At 38.5% G+C, this 23,865-nt stretch overlaps 1 protein-coding gene across 1 annotated transcript; it reads left to right on the forward strand.

Annotated features, from left to right (window-relative positions):
* The first annotated feature begins 6,493 nt into the window (after nucleotides 1-6,493).
* On the forward strand, nucleotides 6,494-9,142 carry LOC115715723 (33 kDa ribonucleoprotein, chloroplastic). The gene is made up of 4 exons (XM_030644389.2): nucleotides 6,494-7,038; nucleotides 7,156-7,254; nucleotides 8,239-8,526; nucleotides 8,668-9,142. The coding sequence occupies exons 1-4, from the start codon at nucleotides 6,628-6,630 to the stop codon at nucleotides 8,770-8,772; spliced, it is 903 nt and encodes a 300-aa protein (XP_030500249.2). The 5' UTR covers nucleotides 6,494-6,627; the 3' UTR covers nucleotides 8,773-9,142.
* Nucleotides 9,143-23,865: the final 14,723 nt, after the last annotated feature.

The raw sequence follows: 23,865 nt of genomic DNA on the forward strand, positions 1-23,865 counted from the left end.
TGTCTTCCACTTATGAGCCATCATCAAGAGTGAGAGAATTAATTCGATTGGCTTTTTTTCTATTAGAAGCGAACTTGTGAAAAAAAAACGAGTGTTTTTATCCCCAGATTGGAGCTAGTGAATTCGAGATCTTGTTGGAATATATTTTACCAGGATCTAGATTTACTAACAAGTATATTTTTAACAACCTAATATGAATTTCTAAAACGATGAAAATAAACACATAAAAGGTATGAGAAACCTTACAGTGGTTGCAGCGGAATTAAATGACTCCTTCCACTCAGATCTCTAACCCTTGTATCCTTTCTGTAGCAGAGTATCACCAAGATCTGAGCCCGATTCTCCTTCTTATTGTTTGGATTCTTCACAGTCTTACATACTATGATTGAGGACTCACTTGTTATGTGTGGGCATGCACTCAATCACTAATGGCTGAATTTTGGTTTGTGAACAAGACAATGGATTTTGAAATTAAGAGAAGAAAGGAAGAGGTCTCGAAAATCTAGAGAGAAAACTAGGTTTTTAGCTTTGGAGGCATTAGTTGGATAATGAGACCATTCCTTTTATACTAATTTCCAATAGGGTTAGGGATGAATTATTTGGAATAAAAAATTGATAAAAATAGAGTAAAATAGGCACCTAATGGCCGACCATATAATGGGCCCTACATTAGTTTGGTTTTTGCCATTTTTCTCAACTATTTTATCTATTTTTCTCAAATACCATTTTTTACACTTTCAACCCTATAAATGCCAAAACTATTTATTTAATAATTAAAATAATTATGTTTCTAAAAAAAATAATTAAAATAATTATCAAATAAAATTATCATTTATAATATTTATTAATTAGACTCCACAAAGTCTCTTAATTAATAAATTAATCCTAGAATACCATTTCTTCACAATCAAGCCATAACATAGTGAAAATTCACAAACTAGACATAGTCTAATTTTAGAATTAAAATTGATTAATTAAAATCAATTAACTGAGTCTTACAAGCAGTTTGTCTCAACTAGTATGGGGACCATGGGCCTATATAACCAAGCTTCCAATAAGCAGATCTAGAATTTACCAAGTAAATTCACTAACTTATTAATTCCTCGTTGAACCACTATAGAACTTGGAATTGTACTCTCAGTTACATAGAACGCTCTATATGTTTCACGATATAGATACGCTATTAATTATCCATTGTTATAATCCCAATAATCAATGATCCTCTATAGATGATTTACATTGCATAGGGACAAAATTACCGTTACACCCTTTCAATGTATTTTAGTCTTAAAACACTTAGCCACATATAAATGATATTTTAGTGAACTAATATAATCACTAAAATGAGCGCTCTATCATTTATCTCTATTTAGCCAAGCTCGAAGGAAATCATCATTTCACTTCTATGTCCGGATAGAAGCTATAGATTCTATATCTATGATTAGTGCTCCCACTCAATTGTACTATCGTGTTCCCAAAATGTACGTATCACCCAGACCAAAAGGTAGGCTTAACTAACAAATCAAAGAACACAAATAACACTCTTGAGATCGAACCTTACCATCTCAGGATTGAGATTATTTGATCTAGGATCAACTAGGTTATATTGAATTGAATAGATATTACGGTAAATTTATCATATCTAATCCAAATTCAATATCGGTCCCTTCCGATGCATACTCCATACATCCAACCCAAGCTTACTTTAACCAATGCCCTGGAAAGGACATAGCACTTATCCAAGGTTCAAGTAAATTACGTTGTAGATTATCATATTAGTTAAACCCTGTGTACTGAAAAATATAGGAATACATTTAATCACTTAATCTTGTTTACTTTCCACTGTGTTGACAACACAATAAACAAGAATATCAGTGTGAATAAGGGTTTGGATGAATTTATTAATCAGATAAGCAAATAGATGATCACATGAACTAATTAACACATTAAACAAGTAATGAAATCAAATCTGTTTCTTTATTGATAATTGAATAGAAAAGATTACATTGAAATAGAGTTTTATTTAGGACACAAAGCCCAATAGATCTTTGCTTCCAATAGGTTTCCTCCTTATAAAGGAGGTTGTCAAGATTCACCTGTAAAGTTCTCCTAAGATGAGAGGCAGCAGGAGAGTCATCCATCGAGTTTCTAGCCTGTTCAACCTTTTTTTGAGCTTTTTTAATGCTCTGCTGAAAGCCAAAGAAAGCTTTGTGCTTCCACTTTGAAAGGTACTCAGCACATGCGCTTTGGGTAGAGGTAAGGCTTTGGATTCGTGAAGCATGAAAGGAGTCAAACATCCACGCTTTTGAGAGCACATCATCCCAGTTTGGCTCAGTGAGCTAAACATTTTCAAGCATGAATCTTTTGTTTTTAACTGCAAGATTAGAATGGTGGTGTTAGGGTTTAAGTAGAATCCGAAGAGCCCTATGATTTTAACCAAAAAAGTCAAGAAAATGTAAACTGCTACTAGTGTGATTCAGATACCAAAGAGTGTTCCTTACTGCCCAATCTAACCTTTCTTTGATGTTTCTAATTCCTTAATGATTGTTATCCCAAGTCATTCGAGGTCTAGAAGGGTTAAGGACTTTTAACTAAAAGTTCTCAATAAACTGTCAAAAATGGAAAGATGGACCATTTCTGCCATTACCATTATTTTTATCATTCCAAGTTAAGAAATCGTTAAATTCCCCCATAATTAACCAGGGTAACAAAATGCAAGAATGTCCAATCCTGGTAAGAATTTTACAGGTATGGAGGCGATTAACAAGATTGGGAGCACCATAAAAAGCAGTAAAATTAAAAGGGAAATTTGATTTTCTATGCTTAAAAAATCCTAAAATTATATCCCTAAACCTAAATGTTATACCATAGGCAATATATGACTACTTTTGCTTTATCCCTATAATACCCCTCACATTTGAACCAAAGCAATTGTCTCTCTCTCTCTCTCTCGGCCAAAACACCTCCACCACCTCCTGCACCACCTCCTGCACCACCCAGCCCCCTCTCTCTCTTCGTCTCTCTCGGACCCGAAGGCTTAACCCACCCAGCCCCCTCTCTCCGTCGCGAAGCCTCAACCCCGAAGCCTCAACCGACGGTGACGGCGCACGGCGCACCGGCCCCCATAGCCCCCCTCTCTCCGTCGCGAAGCCTCAACCCCGAAGCCTCAACCGACGGTGACGGCGCACGGCGCACCAGCCCCTCTCTCTCTTTGTCTCTGTCAAACTGAAAAAAAAAAAGAAAAACTCCAGTGGTCCGATGGTCGGACCATGGGGTCCGATGGGTCCGACCATCGGACCCAGCCCCTCTCTCTCTTTGTCTCTGTCAAACTGAAAAAAAAATTCCAGTGGTCCGATGGTCGGACCCATGGTCCGACCATCAGACCCATCCCCTCTTTCTTCGTCTCTCTCAAACTGAAAAAAAAAAAAACTCAAGTGGTTCAAATGTGAGGGGTATTATGGGGATAAAGCAAAAATAGTCATATATTGCCTATGGTATAAATTTTAAGTTTAGGGATATAATTTTAGAATTTTTTAAGCATAGAAAATCAAATTTCCCAATTAAAACCAGAATGATCAACACACGAGACATAACAGTGAATATGATTAACAGAGAAATTAGTGCTAAGTATATTCAAATCTGAGTTCCAAAAAATCAAAAGTCCCTCACCTAATCCTACTTTAGGGACTTCAAAACCAAAAACAAAGCCCAACTTAGTCTTAATACGATCATCAGAACCCTTATAAAGTCTGGACTCCATAACAAAAAGAAGCGACGACATATAAATTTTAACCAAAAGGAAGAGATTTAGGAATGCTCGATCACTCTCAAGCCCTCAAGCATTCCAACTGATGAGATTCATGAGTCTTTGCAGGCATGTGTGTCCAAAGATCCTGCCTCATCACCAGAGGCCACTTCCACAATGTCTTGACGTGGTTGAGGCCTATGTCTCTTCAACATTTCTCTTTGCTCATTTCCAGCAGTAGCCAAGTGTCTCTTAAACCCTAATGAGCCAACATGTTAATTTTTCTTTATTGGGGCACGACAGGGTGGGCCATCATTACTACCAACAACAAAGGTGGGGGACTAGGAAGTCCAGCAGTGTGAATGGATGGCTGGTTTTTAGCTATGTGGTTAGGAGAAGAAATCATCAAGGGAGCATTTAGCTGGCTGGAGGAGGGGGAAGTTGAACTACGCGAGCTTGGGGTTGAGGGTTATTGGGGGGAGACAGAACATGAAATGGAGCCCCCATTGGCAACAGACATAAGAGCAGTAAAAGTGGGGCTAGGGGACTTGAATCTGAGGATTTAAGGAGATAGTAGGAAATGTAGCAATAAGGAAAGTTTCTAGGTCAGTGTTGAGGTTTGGGTTGTGTGAGATGATAGAAAAAGACCAGCAGTGTCAGTGTAATCTCCTACATTATGTTGAAAGGAGAAGTCCTATTGTAGGTCTTGGCCACAGGGGTGGTTAACATTGACCATATTGTTGACAATAAGATTTGGTAGATGAACTATCTGGGATGGAGAGGGTGAAATAGACTGGTTACGAGGTTGGTTTGGTATCAACAGGGGGCCAAAAGGGTTAACATTGGGGCGAACAGTTCCTCTTAAGACATTTTTATAAAGGAGAGGTGGTGGTAGGCTTGACTCGTTAGAGGCTCTCCTATACTCGGTGTAACCAATATAGGAGTGCCCTAGGCAGCCACAATGGTAACAGTGGTCAGGAATGTCTTCATATTTCAAGTCTAGCCAAGTAGGTGAGGCCATGCCAGGGAAAAGGATAGGAATGCCTCGAGGGAGGGGTTTGGTAACATTGAACATAATTTGAACTCTAAGGTAAGACCCCCCAAGTCTCCAACAGGGAAGGTAGATGGATTTTCAAAAGAGTGCCAATCATTTGGCCAACTAGTCTAGCAAGGGAGACAGACCTACAAGAAAAAGGTATGTTGTGGATTTAGACCCAAAAAGAAATTTTCCTCATAGAATCAGGGGTAAGGACAGTATCAGGGTTAGGGATTTCGAGTAAGACAGGGCATTTATCAAAAACCCAATGTTGATTAAAAATGCCTTTGCGTCTATCTCTATCAAAGTGGAACGCAGCCAAATAAATGTTTGAATTAGTGCTCTTTCCTCGACACTAACAGGAAAACGCCCTTCCAGTATTTTTTGAGAAAATTCTTCAAGGCATTATGGTTAAACAATTTTATGTTCTATAGAGTGGCCAGTAGGTGAAACTGGGGTGGGGCTGGTGGAAGTCCCTCATTTGGTCAGCATGATCAGCGAGAGAGTGGATAGTATTTTTCAGTTTCAGTGAGGTGGAGGGTCGTAGAAAAAGAACGAGCTAAGTCTTCCATATTTAGCAAAATAGAATTTAAAAAGAAGGCAATACGTTTAAAAGAACACGGGATGAACAAAAATATATGCAGGACAATACTTAAATATGAAAAATATGAACAATAGTAAAAAGAGGAGAAGTAAAGGCTCTGACATCTCGAAGTATACTCGAGTACCAAAGATGAAAAAAAAAGAGTGTAATTAATGACCAAATCAGGCGGGGGATTATCCAAATCTAGCTCATGATTAGGTAAGTAGACACAACAATTAAACCTAGAAACCCTATTAAGATCTGAAAGGACGTTCGTAATTAAATGCCAATAGGGTTCATTAAGAGATGTGTTCTGAAACAAAATCAAACCTGTAAAGATCTCATTAATATTGCTCTACACCTGTTTAAATGTCCTTTGTAAGCAAGACAATTCCGATCTCAACTCGTGGGGTGGAGACGGTTGAATGTCATTCGACATAAATGCTAAACTACCACAATACAGAAGCGGGTGGAGAAAAGATATGGGAAAACAGAAAGAAAGGTAATCATGATACGCTTGAAGTTGGAAGAGGTAGACGAAGAGATCTTTGATGAAAGTATGCTTGTTAAAGACTAATGTCATGTTTACTTAAAGGGAATGAGAATAAATGATATGGTATTGATTCTCATAGAATTGTTTACTAAATTTTGGAAAGGTTAAAACTAGTGGGACCCACACAAATTAGGGAGAAAACAAAGGTTAAAGTTCTCCCCCATTTTGATAGGGAATGCCTTTCCTTTCCTTACTTAATTTATTTTAATTTTAATTTTATTAATTAAAAATGAAAAAGACAAATATACTCCTTAAAAATCTATAAACTAAAAATAATTACATGTTTTAATAAGGGCAATTTTGTCAAATTAAAGCATTACGATTACCTTTTTTAGTTATGTAAACAAAATAATATAATTCTGGTTTTCTTTCCGGACAATTCAGTAAACATTATAATAAAATATTGTTTCCGATTATTTTTTATTTTAAACCGATACATTTCTCTCATTGATTATTTTGATTCCAATTACATTGTAGTAAACGCGCCATAAGGGTATTCTGTAGGGTGTCGCTTACATTTCTTTTTTCTTTTTTATTTCTTATATTTTAATTTTGTCTTGTTGTTTTTAGTTAAGTCCTACTTTGCGAAATGAAGGCAATTCTTCGGCGTTTGATAGGGCCCAAAGTGCAATTTGCTTATCCAAAAACCTACAGTACACACATATCAATCATAACTGGACTGAAGTTCTCGAAGCTCAGACTTGTCATCAATGGCTTCATCACTCCGTCCTATTTTCTCCGCAGCTACGACATGTTCTCCCATAGAACGACAACTCCCTTTGACCCCACTTTCATTCCCCAACAACACTCAATCCCACCATTCCCATATCTCCGTTTCTTGCTTTCGTAGGCCTTGTACATTTCCACTCACCCAAACTCCAAACTCTCTTAAGACCAAAAGATTCATTAACAATTTCGATCTCCATTTCTCTTCCACTGCCCAACACCAAGCTCTCGAGTCTTCCCCGGTGAGTGGTTCGAAAAAAAGCCAAGAACTTGAGTCAGACACTGAGGAGGATGTTTATAAAGACAGATTGCGTGCTGATAACGTGCCTTGGGATTACACTCCTGAAGATGTTCTTGCTCTATTCAAGAAGTATGGGACTGTTGTAGATGTTGAGGTTAGATTTTGAATACTCATATTAGTCTGTTCCTTTTTCTTTATTGGGTATGACTTGTTGTGTTTTCTTTGAAGGGTTTTGGTAAGTTTTATGTGTTTCTGATCTGGGTTTGTTTAGGTTTCTAGGCCTAACAAGACACAAAACAGTGGCCGGGCACTTGTTACAATGGGTTCACCAGAAGAAGCTCTTGTGGCTCTCAATAATCTGCAATCGTATGTAAGCATATTTCTGGTTTAATCCTCTTGATTACTATGTGTCATAGGAAACTAAACAACTATAAATTCTAGTTCCATTCTTTTTTTATTTTGGTCATTTTGCAAACATAGCATATATTTGGCACTATGAGTAATCACGTTTTTTGCTAGTGAATAATATTATTTATTATGTAAATGGTTCTGCTCTTGTTACTAATGTACGTTTTTGCTTTCTTTGATTTAATATAATTATTGGAAGAACTAAATAACTAACAAACTTAATGTGTGCATTGTTAGAAAGTTAAATAACCCAAATACAAATTTGTATATAATGTAGAACACAGTAATAATAATAAAAGTTAGGTATACATATCTGATTGATCCATAACAATTATCACATTAAATGTGATAGTCCAATACTATCAACTAAGTCTTTTTCCATAAATCTCTAAATCAGAAGCAGTTTTCAAAAGGTATACAATTGTGATGAGACAATATGTATTTATAGTGGTAGGGAGGGGACTTAGGTACATAACCATAGTGGACTAGTCCTACTCATCAAAAATTTCAGTTAACTAGAAAAGTTCCCACTCCTACTTCAAGTAAACTTTATACGCACAGATGCTAGCCTACACCAAAGAACTATCTAATCAACCCATATTTTGTTAAAACCAACAAAAGTTAATGTAAGCCCAAATAAAAAGTTTAACATGCATTGCTTTCTTACTTCTCTATGTTGCATACTTAATAGAGTCTAACATACGGAGATTAACAAAATTACTCTTTTACTGCCTTTGGGTTTTTCGCATGCTATAAAAAATCATTAGGTCTATGCTAGTTACAAACATAAAACTTTGGGAATTTATGTCCCACCTTAATGAAAAATGGTTACTTGTACTGCATTTCAATATATGTGAAAGTGAAAGCAATAGTTCTGTATCACTTCATTTTGCTGCCTCTTTTATGTGTCATGTTCTCTCTGCTAAAAGAAGTACAAATGATATAGGAAGTGGAGGGTGGATTCTTAAAAGTTGATTATTGCAGACGAAGTAAGTATAAAGTTGGCACTTCTAAGCAGCCTACGCTAGAAGTGACATACGATTTGTTTGTTGCGAATTTGTCATTTGAAGCTACAGATAAAGATCTCAGAGACTTCTTTACCTCTGAGGGTCATAGTGTAGTTTCTACAGAAGTTGTATTCAGTGAAAATCCAAGAAGATCTTTGGGATATGGATTTGTGTCCTTCAAATCCAAGAATGATGCCGATGCAGCTCTAACTTCTGTTCAAGGAAAGGTAATTCGGCTTTGTTCATGTTGCTTATTAAAATCTCTAATTTGTGAATATGAGTATGGTGGACCTTGACAATGCAGCTCTGTTCTGCATCCAAATTTCATGTGACATTTTTACAATGGAGATTTGTTCTTTTGTCCTCAGATGTTAATGGGAAGACCGATTCGAGGCAAACGCAGGAAACCATTTGTTAGAGTCAGAGAACCAGCCACAGAGAGTGCAGAGTCTGACAATACTCGCCGGAGTTGAATTTTGGTGCAGACGAAGCAGAAATAGCTTATTAAGTATAGATGTGCCATTTCGGTGTGTATACTGATATCAGGTAATCTCTTCTTGATGTTTGCTTATGTATATCTTTTGTTAATTCTGAAACCTTATCTCGCTTACAAAATTAATTTAAGAGAAGTTTTGTAATCAGAAAATGCCATTCAATTGATTTGATTTGAGAAAAAGTGTATAAGAGGGTGTAATATAAAGTGTATTTAGTATTTCTCTTTCAAAGTTATCACCATCATCTATACATGAATTTTCCATTTGGACTATAAAATTGTAGCACATGAGTTCTACATAAATGTTACCTTAACAATATGCAATAGAAGGGCCACGGTTTTAATGTTTATACTTTCCTTCTTCAATGTTTAACATGTGGATATTATTCAACTATTTTAAATTATAATCTATAGTAAACTACATTGTCATTTATTGATTTGATAGACTTATTAGTTGCAGAAGTGAGAAAGAAAGGAGAGAAAACAGAGTGAAACAATATTCAGTATATTGATTAATTTGGAAAGGTACAAGAATGGAGCTTATATAGCCCAGTACAAAATTAGTTACAAAAACTAATTGAAAAGACACCCTAACAACTAACTGAAAACTAACTCAGTCTTGATACTCTTCCTCAAGATGGATGATATATATCAACTAATCCAATCTTGTCTTTAAGAGCTTTAAATTGGTTAGGAAAGAGTGCCTTAGTAAGATGACAATCAATCTTTATGTGTTTCGTTCATTCATGAAACACGGGGTTTACTGCAATATGTTAAGTAGCCTTGTTGTCACAATACATCAAGGCATCCTTTATGCTCACTTTTCAATTCCTTAAGCTGTGACAATAACCAAATTAACTCACTAGTAGTGTTTGTCATTGCTCGATATTCAACCTCTGCTGAAGATCTAGAGATTGTATGCTGCTTTTTACTCTTTTAGAAAATGATAGTCACTAAGAAATATGCAAAACCCTGTTGTGGACCTCCTTGTATCTATACATGCTGCCCAATCTGCATCTGTATAGACCCTTAATTAAATGTCAAATGCTGCAGAGAACAAAATTTCTTGACCCTTAACTATGTTGCCTGTGACTACATCAACAAGTTGTTCAAAAAATAATATGAACTAAAATTTTTGCCACAATTCTACAAGAAAAATAGTTAAGGGGACCAAAAAAATTTACCTTTGTGGTAATTTTTTAGGCTATTTTTCTGATTTATAGTAGGCCTTGTTTGGAGCATGATATTGTAACCTGGATTGGAATAAGTAGTCCCGATCCCATGTTCGGAGACAAAATGGAGCGGGATAATATTCCACTCATAAAAAACTTATCTCGCTGATTAGTCCAATCCAGTACCAAACACATTATTATTTATCTTGTCTCTTAATCTGAGAGTTTACTAATCACGACTAATAAGCTAAGCTTAATTCAATCATTTCCAATCGTGTCCACACAATCTAATCCAATTTTGCATACTAAATGAATTCTTAGTCTATTTTTGTGATGTTCTTGACCTTTGTTTATTTCTTTAATTAGCCACATAAATACTTGTTACAATTACAAACTCGATTTTGCATTTTGCTGTAGTTACCTACTCTTTTTTGTTATTATTATATGGCAATCTACCTGGAAATTTTAAATTTCCTTAAAGTAGTTTGTTGTCGACACATTTTTTTTGTGACCACAAATGAAGTATATTATAGTTAGATATATTTTAACCTCTTCTGGTATCATCGGTTTGGGAATGGACTTCATTCATTACAGCCCAGCTACCAGTCTACCACTTTCTACAGGCAAGCAAGTTCTCAACAACTTTTCGTTCAATGAGCTGTTACACATAATTAGTAATTTAATATGTTGCCAATTTAACGGATTTAGCTAGGGCTATTTATTGGACCTTATTCAATATTTTTTAGGTCTATCCAAATTCGATCTAATTATATGTTGGATGTTAGATTTTACCATCCTATCCGATCCGATTCAATTAATTTCAGTCATCCAATTGATCCAACATCCATTGGATGTTGGATTGAATCGGTTCTATTCGTTGGATGTATTTCATATTTATATTTATTGGTTTAATTTAGGTTTATTCAATATTTTAGATTTAGTATTTTTTAGATCGGATCGAATCCATTTGATATTTTAAGTCCAGTATGTATTGGATCTGATTAGATCCTTCCAAATAAAGAAAAAAAAAAGGAAAATTTTAATAATTTTTATGTATACATACATATTTTACGTATAACAATATAAAATTTAATTACTCATTCAAACCAAACGAAAATATTAATGTGTTCAATTAGATGTTGGATGTATTGGATTTTTGGACACCCCATCAAATATCCAATCCAATCCAATTGGGATATATATAATGTTTAGCAGTTGGTTGTAATTAAATCGGTCGGTTGTCATTAGATTGGATGATTTATGCACACCCCTAAACTTAGCTGCCACTTAATAGTAAAAAATCGACATCGCTGTAATAAAACAATAACGAAAGATATTATTGTCATTACTTTTTTTATTAGCATTATACGTGAAACAATTATAAATGATTAAATGATAATGATAATCAAAACTCTTAATCAAGTCTAGAAATATTTTGTAAGAATTGAATGGAACGAGAGTGGGTTTAGATTCAGGTTTCCCTGCAAGTAAAAGAGATGCAATTATATAAGTAAAAGAGATCAATTGAATCTACCGCTGCAAAGAAAAATTACTATCCGTCTAAAAAAGTCATTATTTGTTCAATAATCCTTCCAGAATAAAAATGATTTGTTTATGAAGGAATAGAGAAAACAAATAATTAATAATATTGGAGTTTGGTTGGTACATTGTGTTGTATTAAATTGTATAGTATTAAATTATACAGTGTTGTCTTGGATTGTATTAGTATTATTTAATACAATACATGTAAAGCCCGCTTAGTTAATTTGGAAATTATCGGTTAATTATGATTAATTATGAAATTATTTATAGCTATTTAAATAATTTATTACGGTTATTTATGGAATTCAGAAATGCATGGTTATGTTATTCAGTAGTTTTCATATGTTGCATTTCCGGTGCCCGGTATTTTGGAACTCGGCGTTGGGCTCAGTAGAAATCACAACTTAGAATGTTAGTAGTTTGGGGACGGGTTTTAGACATTGGGAATGTCGGGAATGGCCGGGAATTTAGAATTTCCCAAAAATACCCCTTTAGTATGATTTATGTGATTTTATGGTGGAGGGGCAAAATGGTCTTTTTGCCCCATTAGTGTTTTGTCTTATGTGAGTTTATTAAATGAATTAAATGTTTATTTTATGTGTTTAATTGGCTGAAGTAAAATGGTATTTTTGGCTTGTAATTCATTTTCTCCTTTCATTTTAACACTTAGTCAAAATTAGAAGAAATTTTCAAAACACTCAAAGCTCTCTCTCTCTCTCTCTCTTTTCGGCCAAAGCTTGAGGCTGTAGATTTTTCTGCTTAAAGCTTGTAATTTTCAACTCATCTTTGTGTAATTCTAGTCAAGGTTTGATCACTTGTAACTTCCCTTTGTGTTTTCTTGAATTTTAAGTAAAATTGATGAAAGGGATATTGGCGGCTAAACCACCTAAACTTTACGGTTTGTAACACTTAACCACCAAAACTGAATTTTTGGCGGCTAAACTACCTAAACTCTGGTTCCGTTTTGCTCTGCACACCTCCGTCCAAAAATCAGCGTTAAGTGCCACGGTGGACTGTCCACGTGTACACACTTGTACACGTGGCAAATTTTTAGTGGTCCACCTAATATTAATTTAAAAAAATAATTATAAATATTAAAAAAAATTAAAAAAATAATAAAAATATTTTTTTTTACTTTTTTTTTTTTTTTCCTTTTCTTTTCTTTTCTTTCTTTTCTTTTTTTTTCTTCTTCTTTCTTCCTCCTCTCGCATCAAACACCCACACCCACATTTTTTTTTACTTTTTTTTTTTTCTTTTTCCTTTTCTTTTCTTTTCTTTCTTTTCTTTTTTTTTCTTCTTCTTTCTTCCTCCTCTCGCAGATCAAACACCCACACCCACATTTTTTTTTACTTTTTTTTTTTTCTTTTTCCTTTTCTTTTCTTTTCTTTCTTTTCTTTTTTTTTTTCTTCTTCTTTCTTCCTCCTCTCGCAGATCAAACACCCACACCCACCCACTCCTTCTTCTTCTTCCTTTCTTCATTTCTTCCTCTTCTTGCAAAATTAACACAAGACACGATCACATCACCCTCTTTCCTTGCTTCTCTGTGTGTGGAGGACGACGCTTTATTGACGGCGTTCTTGGGCTTGAAGGATTCTGGGACTTGGGGAACCATGGGGAAGTCGACGGGGTCTTCGCCTAGGCCAATGACGGCCGACGGTGGTCTGTTCGTGGATCCGAGGATGGGGGTTTCAGGAAGTTTAGATCTCTTCTTTTTATTTATTTATTTTTTTATTTTTTGAGATATTAATTTGGGTTTTTTGTGGCAAATTGGGTTTGATACAGAGATTTTTTTTAGTTTTATTGTTTGTTTTGTGTTATAACAGATGGACATATTGATTTCTATTTTTTAGTGTTAGATTTGAATTTGAGATATAGGTTATGGTGATGGGTGGTGACAATGGTGATGGAGGTAGTAGCTGTGGTGAAGATGGTGGGTGATTATAGCTTTATTTGATGTTATGTGTGGTTGTACAGATGGAGGTAATGGTGGTGTTGAAGGTGGAGTGGGTGGGTGTGGGTGTTTGATCTGCGAGAGGAGGAAGAAAGAAGAAGAAAAAAAAAAAAGAAAAGAAAGAAAAGAAAAGAAAAGGAAAAAGAAAAAAAAAAAAAGTAAAAAAAAATATTTTTATTATTTTTTTAATTTTTTTTAATATTTATAATTATTTTTTAAAATTAATATTAGGTGGACCACTAAAAATTTGCCACGTGTACAAGTGTGTACACGTGGACAGTCCACCGTGGCACTTAACGCTGATTTTTGGACGGAGGTGTGCAGAGCAAAACGGAACCAGAGTTTAGGTAGTTTAGCCGCCAAAAATTCAGTTTTGGTGGTTAAGTGTTACAAAACGTAAAGTTCAGGTGGTTTAGCCGCCAATATCCCTTGATGAAATGGATGCATGATTTTGTTATATGTTGCTGCTGTGATTCTTGTTGTTGTTTCTGAGATTTAAGCATGTTAATTTGTGGTTATTTAGGTTGTTAGTAATGAATGTTAATTGCCTTGCTCAAGTTTGGAATTTTTAGCTAAAAATATGGTTTTCAAAGAGAATTGGTTAGATTCTGTTTCTGTGTTGTTGCTGTGGTTTCTAATAGTTTTCAGAGGTGATTTTATGCTAGTTTAAGTAGAATTAAGCTAGTGGAATGCATGATTAGGTGGTTTTGCTCAAGTTTGAGTTTAGAACTCAAAGCTTGAGCTCCAATGGCATTTTTAGTGTTTGAGGTTTCTGGGTTGTTTTGATGCCTTGGATATGTTCTAGGGAAGGTATAGAACAGGTCTGGAAAGTTTGAGGTGATTTGGGGTTGATTTGAGCAAGATATGAAAATTTGATGTTGGCTGCGAGGAACCGGAATTCGGTTGTGCATCCGAATTCGGATGAGGTCCCGAATTTCCCGTAACCGAATTCGGTTGGGCAACCGGTCTACCGGTTGGGGAATTTTCAGAACCCGTGTTTTTCCTCGTTTTTATGTTTTAAGGGGTATTGCCATGCTTTTTATCGATAAGGAAACTTTTAGTTCCTAGTTTAAGTCCCCGGGAAGTGATTTAGCGTGTCACTTATAGCGTTGTGATTTTTATGGTTTATGAGCCGCATCCGCCACTCGGCTACGGTTCCGGTCGGGTTGACGCACACTGAAATCGGAATCCGAGTAAGATTAGTATAACAAGATGCATATGTTGATTACATGTTTAGCGTGCATGTAGGAAGCCCGTTAGATTACATTAGTTATGTATGTTGGCTTCGAACCATCCAACCCCGTCACGTCGGTACGACAGGTATGACCAAGACGGAGTATGACCTGGCTCGACCGATCAGCCGACATATGGTTGATGGTTCCGTACTATTGACGTATCCCGTCGGTACAGCCGGAGTATGACCAAGAAATGAGTATGACCGGCTCGACCGATCGGGGAGGATATAGTAACACGTCGGTACAGCCGAGTATGACCAAAGAATGAGTATGACAGGTTCGACCGATCAGGTTGTTACGTGTCAATAGTACTGTCCCTATGAACGTTTAGAACTCAGTACCATGTTGGACATGGCAGTAGTGGCTCAGTACCATGTTGGACATGGCAGTAGCGGGACTCAGTATCGTGTTAGACATGGCAGTTAGGTTTATGTATGAGTATTATTATGCTTTTCTTACTGAGTCTGTCGACTCACAGTTCTACGTTTATGTGTAGGTAAAGGCAAGGCTAAAGCTGATGGACCGTGAGCGAGCTTGTGAAGATTGTACATGTCGGGGCGGTTAGGCCTGGAGCGTACGATCATCGGGACAGCGAGGCTGATTTTTGTAACTGGTCGTTAGACGACATTTATTTTATGTATCAGTTAAACAGTTAAATCTTTTTGTAAATGATTTTATAATCGGGATCCCGAGTCTTTTGTAATATTGTTTTATAAGTTTAATTAAAAAGCAAAATTTTAATTAATCACGTTTTTCCATAAACCTCGTTGATTAGCAACGAGCTGCACAGCATGTTTAAAAATCACGTAATACGCCTATGTTAGTTAGGGTGTTACAATTTGGTATCAGAGCCGCCAGGTTGTCTTCCGAAGATCGTCACGACATGTACAATCATCATCAGCAGTTAGCTCGTTTCACGGTTCAGTAAGCCTTTATTGCTTTAGTAGTTTATTTTATTCAGTTATGAAAAAGAAAAGCCTGTTAGGAAGCATGTTAGTAGCCTGATAGTAGAATAGGCGCATGTTTCGTTTTTAATTTCCAAATTAAGCGGCATTAGTAAGCTCTCGATGATCGTGACCTGAAGTGCCAACTCGGGATTTCGAGGCGGTTCAGACTAGATGGACGCCAGACGAATATTAGGAGTCAGGGCATCTCAGTCGGGTCAGATCAAGGTCGAGGAGCTCAGTTCCCCACAAGTGTTTTGGGCCGAGGTAGAGGTCCCAGGGGCAGAGTTCACGGTTGAGGTGATGTTAACTCGCCGCAGGCTGCCCAAGTCAATCAGGAAGCCCAGAATTGGGAAGTTGGGTTTGCTGAAATGCAAGCCAGAATAGAGGAACAAGACCTCGAGATTCAGAGGTTGAGACAGCAGGGTGCTTCCGCAGTTCCAGTGCCCGTAGTTCCAGTGGCACCTGCCCCTGCTGCCCAGGCCGAGATAGTGGTGGCGGCCAATAGATTGGAACCTTTGTACGAGCGGTTCCGGAAGCAAGCACCTCCGGTTTTCCTGGGAGGTCCGGACGTGATGTAAGCCGAGCAGTGGCTGACAGTGATCACCAAGATCTTGAACTTTATGGGTGTCACCGGGAACGACAGAGTGGTGAGTGCCACTTTTCAGTTTTAAGAAGACGCTCTGGTCTGGTGGGACATGGTGTCTCAGATCCATGACGTCATCACTATGACCTGGGAAAGGTTTTAGGAACTCTTCAGCGCTAAATATTATAACGAGTGAAAAATTATATACGCAAGTATACGCAGTCAAACAAGTAATAAAGTGATAAGTAAGATCGTCTCCACAGGGATTGCAAACAAAAATATCTTGTAAAACCAACTAATTACAACTTAAAGTAAAAGCAAATAATATGCAAATGGTTGAGTAATGATTCAAAATTAAAATTGACTTGAATTAAACTTGCTAGAATTAAACTACTGCTGCTAAGAAAAATTGGCTGCAAGATAACAAGTGTAATATGGCAAAAAATGGCTTGAATAACTAATTCCTTCTAGTCAGGTTTTTACAAGATAAAGATCGGTTCAAAGATTACTCTAGCATTCTGCACAGAGATAACAACAAATTCCTCTAGGCTTGTGAGAATTTCCAACACTCACAACTTTAATCCTACCATTGAGCTCAATATATTCCTATATCAAACCAGGAAGCAGGACACCATTCAAACATTCATTTGGTAAGTTATGCAAGGTAAATGAAATATTCCTACTCCACTTACAAAGAAAAGCCTAAATCTAGGTTTTCACTTGCTCCATTCAAGTTGAACTACTAGATCTAGCCCTTCCGGTACAAGATCTAGCTTAGCAAATTGTTATTCATGGCCAAGAAACAACAATCAATTAAAATGAAACTCACTTGAATGAACAAAGGCAAACAAATGCTAAAGTAAGCTTAAAATTTAATCATACCCAACTTAGAAGTTCATAGTCATTCAAGCCTCAAAAGCTTAGCTCATATTCAAATAAAAAGATAAAATCCAAGCTAAAAATACTTCATCCATGGCTGCTGCCCAAATTTACAATCTCAAGAAGTTTTGAATACTAAGTACAAACAACAATAACAAAGAGAAAAATAAAGAAGACTATCAAGAAAGGGTAAAAGAAAATTCAAACACTAGGCTTGGTCCCCTCTTCTTTCTTCTTTGTTGTACTTCCTGCTGCAATTAAAGCTCCTCCATAGAAAAAATGGCAGCTGCCCCGTACTGTACATACAAGATGATGAAGATGATTATGGTGTACTTCCCTTTCCTTCTCTTTTTGTTGTTGGGTTTTTAGGGTACAAACTTCATACCCCAAAATAGAAGCCCAAACTTTTCCACTTTGGCCCACTAGGGTTAGACCCCTTTCTTCCACGTCAGCTGGCTGGTGCAATTTGAGTGACTGGACCGAAGTTGCTGAGGTGGATAAGTGAAATTCGTGTTTCCACGTCAATCGCCAGATGCCGAATTCACTTCGCATTGCTTTAGCATTGCTTCAAAGAATCGGCCCGATTTCGGCTTGTGCTCCTTTTCTTCCTTGCTTCTTTTACTTTTACCTATCAATTTAATTCATCATTTTTCAACAAAATAAGCACTAATTGGAAAAACACACCCAACAATATCAATATTTACAAAACTTAAAGGTTAGATTACTAAATAGAAAATAACACTAAAACTAATTAAAATTAAGCAAAATAAACACATTTTCACTACTCTCCTCACAATACTTTAGTTTAAAAGCATAAAAATTAACTCTATAACATAGAGTTATCAACGAGGCGGTCAGAAGCGCCAAGAGGAAAGAGTTCGCCCACCTGACCCAGCGAGAGAATATGAGCATGACGGAATATACTACTCAGTTTGATCGGTTGGCGAGGTTAGCCTCGGGAATTGTGCCGACCGACTTCAGCAAGAAGGAGAAGTATCTGGACGGGTTGAATGCCAGGATTAGGCATGATTTGATGATCACCACAGACGACACCACCGTGCTCGGATGGTGGAGAAGGCACCGCGAGCCGAGGGCGCAAAGTGGGGTGTATGTCGAATCGGCCCGCACTCGGTGAGTGGCGGAGCTCCTACCCCTCCCGCATCGGGCTATAGCGGGGAGTAGTGGTTCGGCCATTGATCGAGGAAGAGAGCACCCACGCTTCCGTGGCTCGAGTCGAACAAGAGGTTCCGGGGAACCGAACGCAGGAGTCGTCCTGGTGGTACTGAGACCCGATTCTCCTATCCCGAGTGCCCTAGCTGCAAGAGGCACCATCGGGGCGAGTGCAAAGGTCAGGGATGCTTTCATTGTGGCATGCCCGGACACTTCAAGAGGGATTGTCCCCGCTCCGACCGCAGGCACCGAGAGCTCCAGCCGATACCCACTCCGGCCTGTGGTATTTGCTATCACGCGAGTGATGCGAGATGCCACCCATCGGTTGTCACGGGTCGGCCTTTCTATTAACAACTCGCTATATTCAGTGCTGTTTGATTCTGGGGCTACACATTCTTATGTGGCGGCCAGAGTCTTTAGTAAATTGGGTAGACTCTATGATAGATATGAATCAGGGTTTGGAACCCTGTTACCTGGCGGAGAATTGGTTATCTCCAATAGGTGGATTAGGTCTATGCCGATCAGGATAGATGGTAGAGAGTTAAGTGCTGATCTGATAGAGATGAGTTTAGTCGAATTCGATATTATTTTAGGAATGGATTTCCTATCAAAATATTCGGCGAGCATTGACTGTAAAAGGAAGATGGTGGTCTTCCAACCGGAAAGTGAAGAACCGTTTGTATTTGTTGGTTCAGTTCAGGGATCTCGGATCCCGGTGATCTCGGCTATGTCAGCGAGAGAATTGTTACACGGCGGTTGCTTAGGGTTTCTGGCCGTGGTGGTGGACACCACTCGGCCAGATACCATTCGGCCAGAAGATATCAGAGTGGTTCGAGAATTTTTGGATGTCTTTCCCGAAGAACTTCCAGGGTTACCACCTCAGCGGGAGATTGATTTCGTAATAGACTTGGCACCAGAGGTGGAACCGGTTTCCAAAGCCCCGTATAGAATGGCTCCAGCTGAACTTAAGGAATTAAAGATTCAGCTCCAAGGGTTGCTTGACATAGGGTTCATTCGGCCCAGTGTGTCACCCTGGGGAGCCCCGGTTTTATTCGTCAAGAAGAAGGATGGATCTATGAGTATGTGCATCGACTACAGGGAATTGAACAAGCTGACGGTGAAGAATAAATATCCATTACCTAGGATCGATGATTTGTTCGATCAACTTCAGGGGAAGACGGTCTTTTCTAAGATTGATCTCCGTTCGGGTTATCATCAGTTGAGAATCCGAGAGGAGGACATTCCGAAGACGGCTTTCCGCACTAGGTATGGACATTATGAGTTTCTGGTTATGTCATTCGGACTAACCAATGCTCCTGCAGTATTCATGGACATGATGAATAGAGTATTCAAGGATTTCCTCGATATCTGTGTGATTGTGTTTATCGACGACATCCTCGTGTACTCTCAATCAGAAGAGGAGCATGAGTTACATCTTCAGATGGTACTGCAACGGCTTCGAGAACATAAGCTTAATGCCAAGTTCAAGAAATGTGAGTTCTGGCTATCTCAGGTGTCTTTCCTAGGGCACATTGTGAGCAAAGATGGGATCAAGGTGGATCCCGGGAAGATCGAATCCGTCAGGGATTGGCCAAGACCGAAGACAGTGACAGAGATCAGAAGCTTCTTGGGTTTAGCTGGGTACTATCGTAGGTTCGTCGAAGGGTTCTCCAAAATTTCAATGCCCCTAACCGAGCTTACAAAGAAGAATCAGCGGTTTATCTGGTCAGATAAATGCGAAGCTAGTTTTCAGGAGCTGAAACAGAGGTTGATTACCGCTCCAGTGCTAGCTTTGCCTTCGGACAAGGAGAAGTTCGTAGTATATTGCGACGCATCCAAACAGGGTTTGGGGTGTGTATTGATGCAAGCCGATCGGGTCATCGCTTATGCCTCCCGTCAGTTAAAGGATTATGAACAGCGATACCCGACTCATGATCTAGAATTGGCCGCAGTGGTTTTTGCACTGAAGATTTGGCGGCATTACCTTTACGGGGAGAAATGTGAGATCTATACCGACCATAAAAGTCTCAAGTATTTCTTTACTCAGAAAGATTTAAACATGAGACAAAGGCGTTGGTTGGAATTAGTGAAGGATTACGATTGTGAGATCCTCTATCATCCCGGAAAAGCCAATGTAGTGGCCGATGCCCTGAGAAGAAAGGGTCCCGGGCAAATAGCTAGTATGGTTCAGATCTCACCTCAACTAGCGGAGGACATGATTAGATCCAGCATTGAGTTTGTGGTAGGTCAGCTTCACAACTTAACGTTGCAATCTGATCTATTGGAAAGAATAAAGGTCGCTCAGATGACAGATCCGGAGTTAGTGAAGATTCGAGATGAGGTGTTGGCTGGTCAAGCCAAGGACTTTTCAGTGTCAGACAGTGGGATGCTTTTGTATAAAGCCAGGGTTTGTGTTCCGAACAGTGTGGAACTTAGAAATGAGATCTTTGAGGAGGCTCATTCTACCCCGTATTCTCTGCATCCCGGCACCACCAAGATGTACCAAGATTTGAAACCGTACTTCTGGTGGAGCGGTATGAAGAAGAATTTGGTAGAATTCGTATCGAGATGCCTCACTTGTCGCCATTAAGGCCGAACATCGAGACCACAGGTTGTTGCAGCCTCTAACCCTACCAGAATGGAAATGGGAGGATATTACGATGGATTTTGTGGTCGGGTTACCTAGGACCACGGGTTTATTTGATTCCATCTGGGTAGTGGTGGATCGATTTACGAAATCTGCTCATTTTCTGCCGATTAGAACAACATTTTCAGTGGATCAGTTGGCAGAACTGTATGTCAGAGAGATAGTGAGACTTCACGGAGTACCGAAGTCTATAGTTTCGGACAAGGATCCGAAGTTTACCTCCAAATTTTGGCAAAGTTTGCAACGGGCAATGGGTACAAAGCTGAAATTTAGTACAACATTCCATCCTCAGACAGATGGTCAGTCCGAAAGGACGATTCAGATATTGGAGGACATGTTGAGAGCCTGTGTTATGGACTTTGAAGGCTCATGGAATAAGTATCTACCATTAATAGAATTTTCTTACAACAACAGTTATCAGAGTACGATAGGGATGGCTCCCTATGAACTATTGTACGGTAGGAAGTGTAGATCCCCTATCCACTGGGATGAGACAGGGGAGAGGAAATACCTAGGTCCAGAGTCAGTTCAGCGGACCAATGAGGCGATTGAGAAGATAAAAGCTAGAATGCTTGCCTCACAGAGCAGACAGAAGAGTTACGCAGATCCGAAACGCAGAGATGTTGAGTTCCAAGTAGGGGAACATGTGTTTTTACGGGTATCTCTGATGAAGGGGATTAAACGTTTCGGGAAAAGAGGCAAGTTATGCCCTAGATTTACAGGACCTTTCGAGATTCTCGAGAAGATAGGTCAAGTGGCATATCGGTTAGCATTGCCTCCAGCCTTATCAGCAGTTCACAACGTATTCCATGTCTCGATGTTGAGAAAATACGTTTCAGACCCCTCTCATATACTCAGTTAGACATGACTTATGAGGAACAACTAGTGCAGATCCTGGATCGAAAGGATAAAGTCCTTCGGAATAAGACCATAGCATTGGTCAAGGTTCTCTGGAGAAACAGCAAGGTGGAGGAAGCCACCTGGGAGCTAGAGACAGATATGAGAGCTCAATTTCCAGAGTTATTCAGGTTAGATTTCGGGGACGAAATCCTTTTAAGGGGGGGATAGTTGTAAAGCCCGCTTAGTTAATTTGGAAATTATCGGTTAATTATGATTAATTATGAAATTATTTATAGCTATTTAAATAATTTATTACGGTTATTTATGGAATTCAGAAATGCATGGTTATGTTATTCAGTAGTTTTCATATGTTGCATTTCCGGTGCCCGGTATTTTGGAACTCGGCGTTGGGCTCAGTAGAAATCACAACTTAGAATGTTAGTAGTTTGGGGACGGGTTTTAGACATTGGGAATGTCGGGAATGGCTGGGAATTTAGAATTTCCCAAAAATACCCCTTTAGTATGATTTATGTGATTTTATGGTGGAGGGGCAAAATGGTCTTTTTGCCCCATTAGTGTTTTGTCTTATGTGAGTTTATTAAATGAATTAAATGTTTATTTTATGTGTTTAATTGGCTGAAGTAAAATGGTATTTTTGGCTTGTAATTCATTTTCTCCTTTCATTTTAACACTTAGTCAAAATTAGAAGAAATTTTCAAAACACTCAAAGCTCTCTCTCTCTCTCTCTTTTCGGCCAAAGCTTGGGCTGCTAGGGCTGGGATTTTTCTGCTCAAAGCTTGTAATTTTCAACTCATCTTTGTGTAATTCTAGTCAAGGTTTGATCACTTGTAACTTCCCTTTGTGTTTTCTTGAATTTTAAGTAAAATTGATGAAATGGATGCATGATTTTGTTATATGTTGCTGCTGTGATTCTTGTTGTTGTTTCTGAGATTTAAGCATGTTAATTTGTGGTTATTTAGGTTGTTAGTAATGAATGTTAATTGCCTTGCTCAAGTTTGGAATTTTTAGCTAAAAATATGGTTTTCAAAGAGAATTGGTTAGATTCTGTTTCTGTGTTGTTGCTGTGGTTTCTAATAGTTTTCAGAGGTGATTTTATGCTAGTTTAAGTAGAATTAAGCTAGTGGAATGCATGATTAGGTGGTTTTGCTCAAGTTTGAGTTTAGAACTCAAAGCTTGAGCTCCAATGGCATTTTTAGTGTTTGAGGTTTCTGGGTTGTTTTGATGCCTTGGATATGTTCTAGGGAAGGTATAGAACAGGTCTGGAAAGTTTGAGGTGATTTGGGGTTGATTTGAGCAAGATATGAAAATTTGATGTTGCTGCCTGCGAGGAACTGGAATTCCGGTTGTGCATCCGGAATTCCGGATGAGGGTCCTGAATTTCCCAGAACCGGAATTCCGGTTGGGCAACCTGGTCTAGGTTGGGGAATTTTCAGAACCCGTGTTTTTCCTCGTTTTTATGTTTTAAGGGGTATTGCCATGCTTTTTATCGATAGGGAAACTTTTAGTTCCTAGTTTAAGTCCCCGGGAAGTGATTTAGCGTGTCACTTATAGCGTTGTGATTTTTATGGTTTAGGAGCCAGTAATCCGCCACTCAGCTACGGCCTCGGGTTGACCAAAGACACCTGAAATCGGAATCCAGGTAAGATTAGTATAACAGTATGCATATGTTGATTACATGTTTAGCGTGCATGTAGGAAGCCTGTTAGATTACATTAGTTATGTATGTTGGCTTCGAACCATCCAACCCTGTCACGTCGGTACAGGCTGGAGTATGACCAGTAGCCGGAGTATGACCAGTTCGACCGATCAGGCTGACATATGGTTGATGGTTCCGTACTATTGACGTATCCCGTCGGTACAGGCTGGAGTATGACCAGCAGCCGGAGTATGACCGGTTCGACCGATCAGGAGGATATAGTAACACGTCGGTACAGGCTGGAGTATGACCAAGGCGGCGGAGTATGACCGGTTCGACCGATCAGGTTGTTACGTGTCAATAGTACCGTCCCTATGAACGTTTAGAACTCAGTACCATGTTGGACATGGCAGTAGTGGCTCAGTACCATGTTGGACATGGCAGTAGCGG

Source organism: Cannabis sativa, chromosome 5, assembly GCF_029168945.1.
Source record: "Cannabis sativa cultivar Pink pepper isolate KNU-18-1 chromosome 5, ASM2916894v1, whole genome shotgun sequence".
In the NCBI taxonomy this organism is placed as follows: Eukaryota; Viridiplantae; Streptophyta; class Magnoliopsida; order Rosales; family Cannabaceae; genus Cannabis; species Cannabis sativa.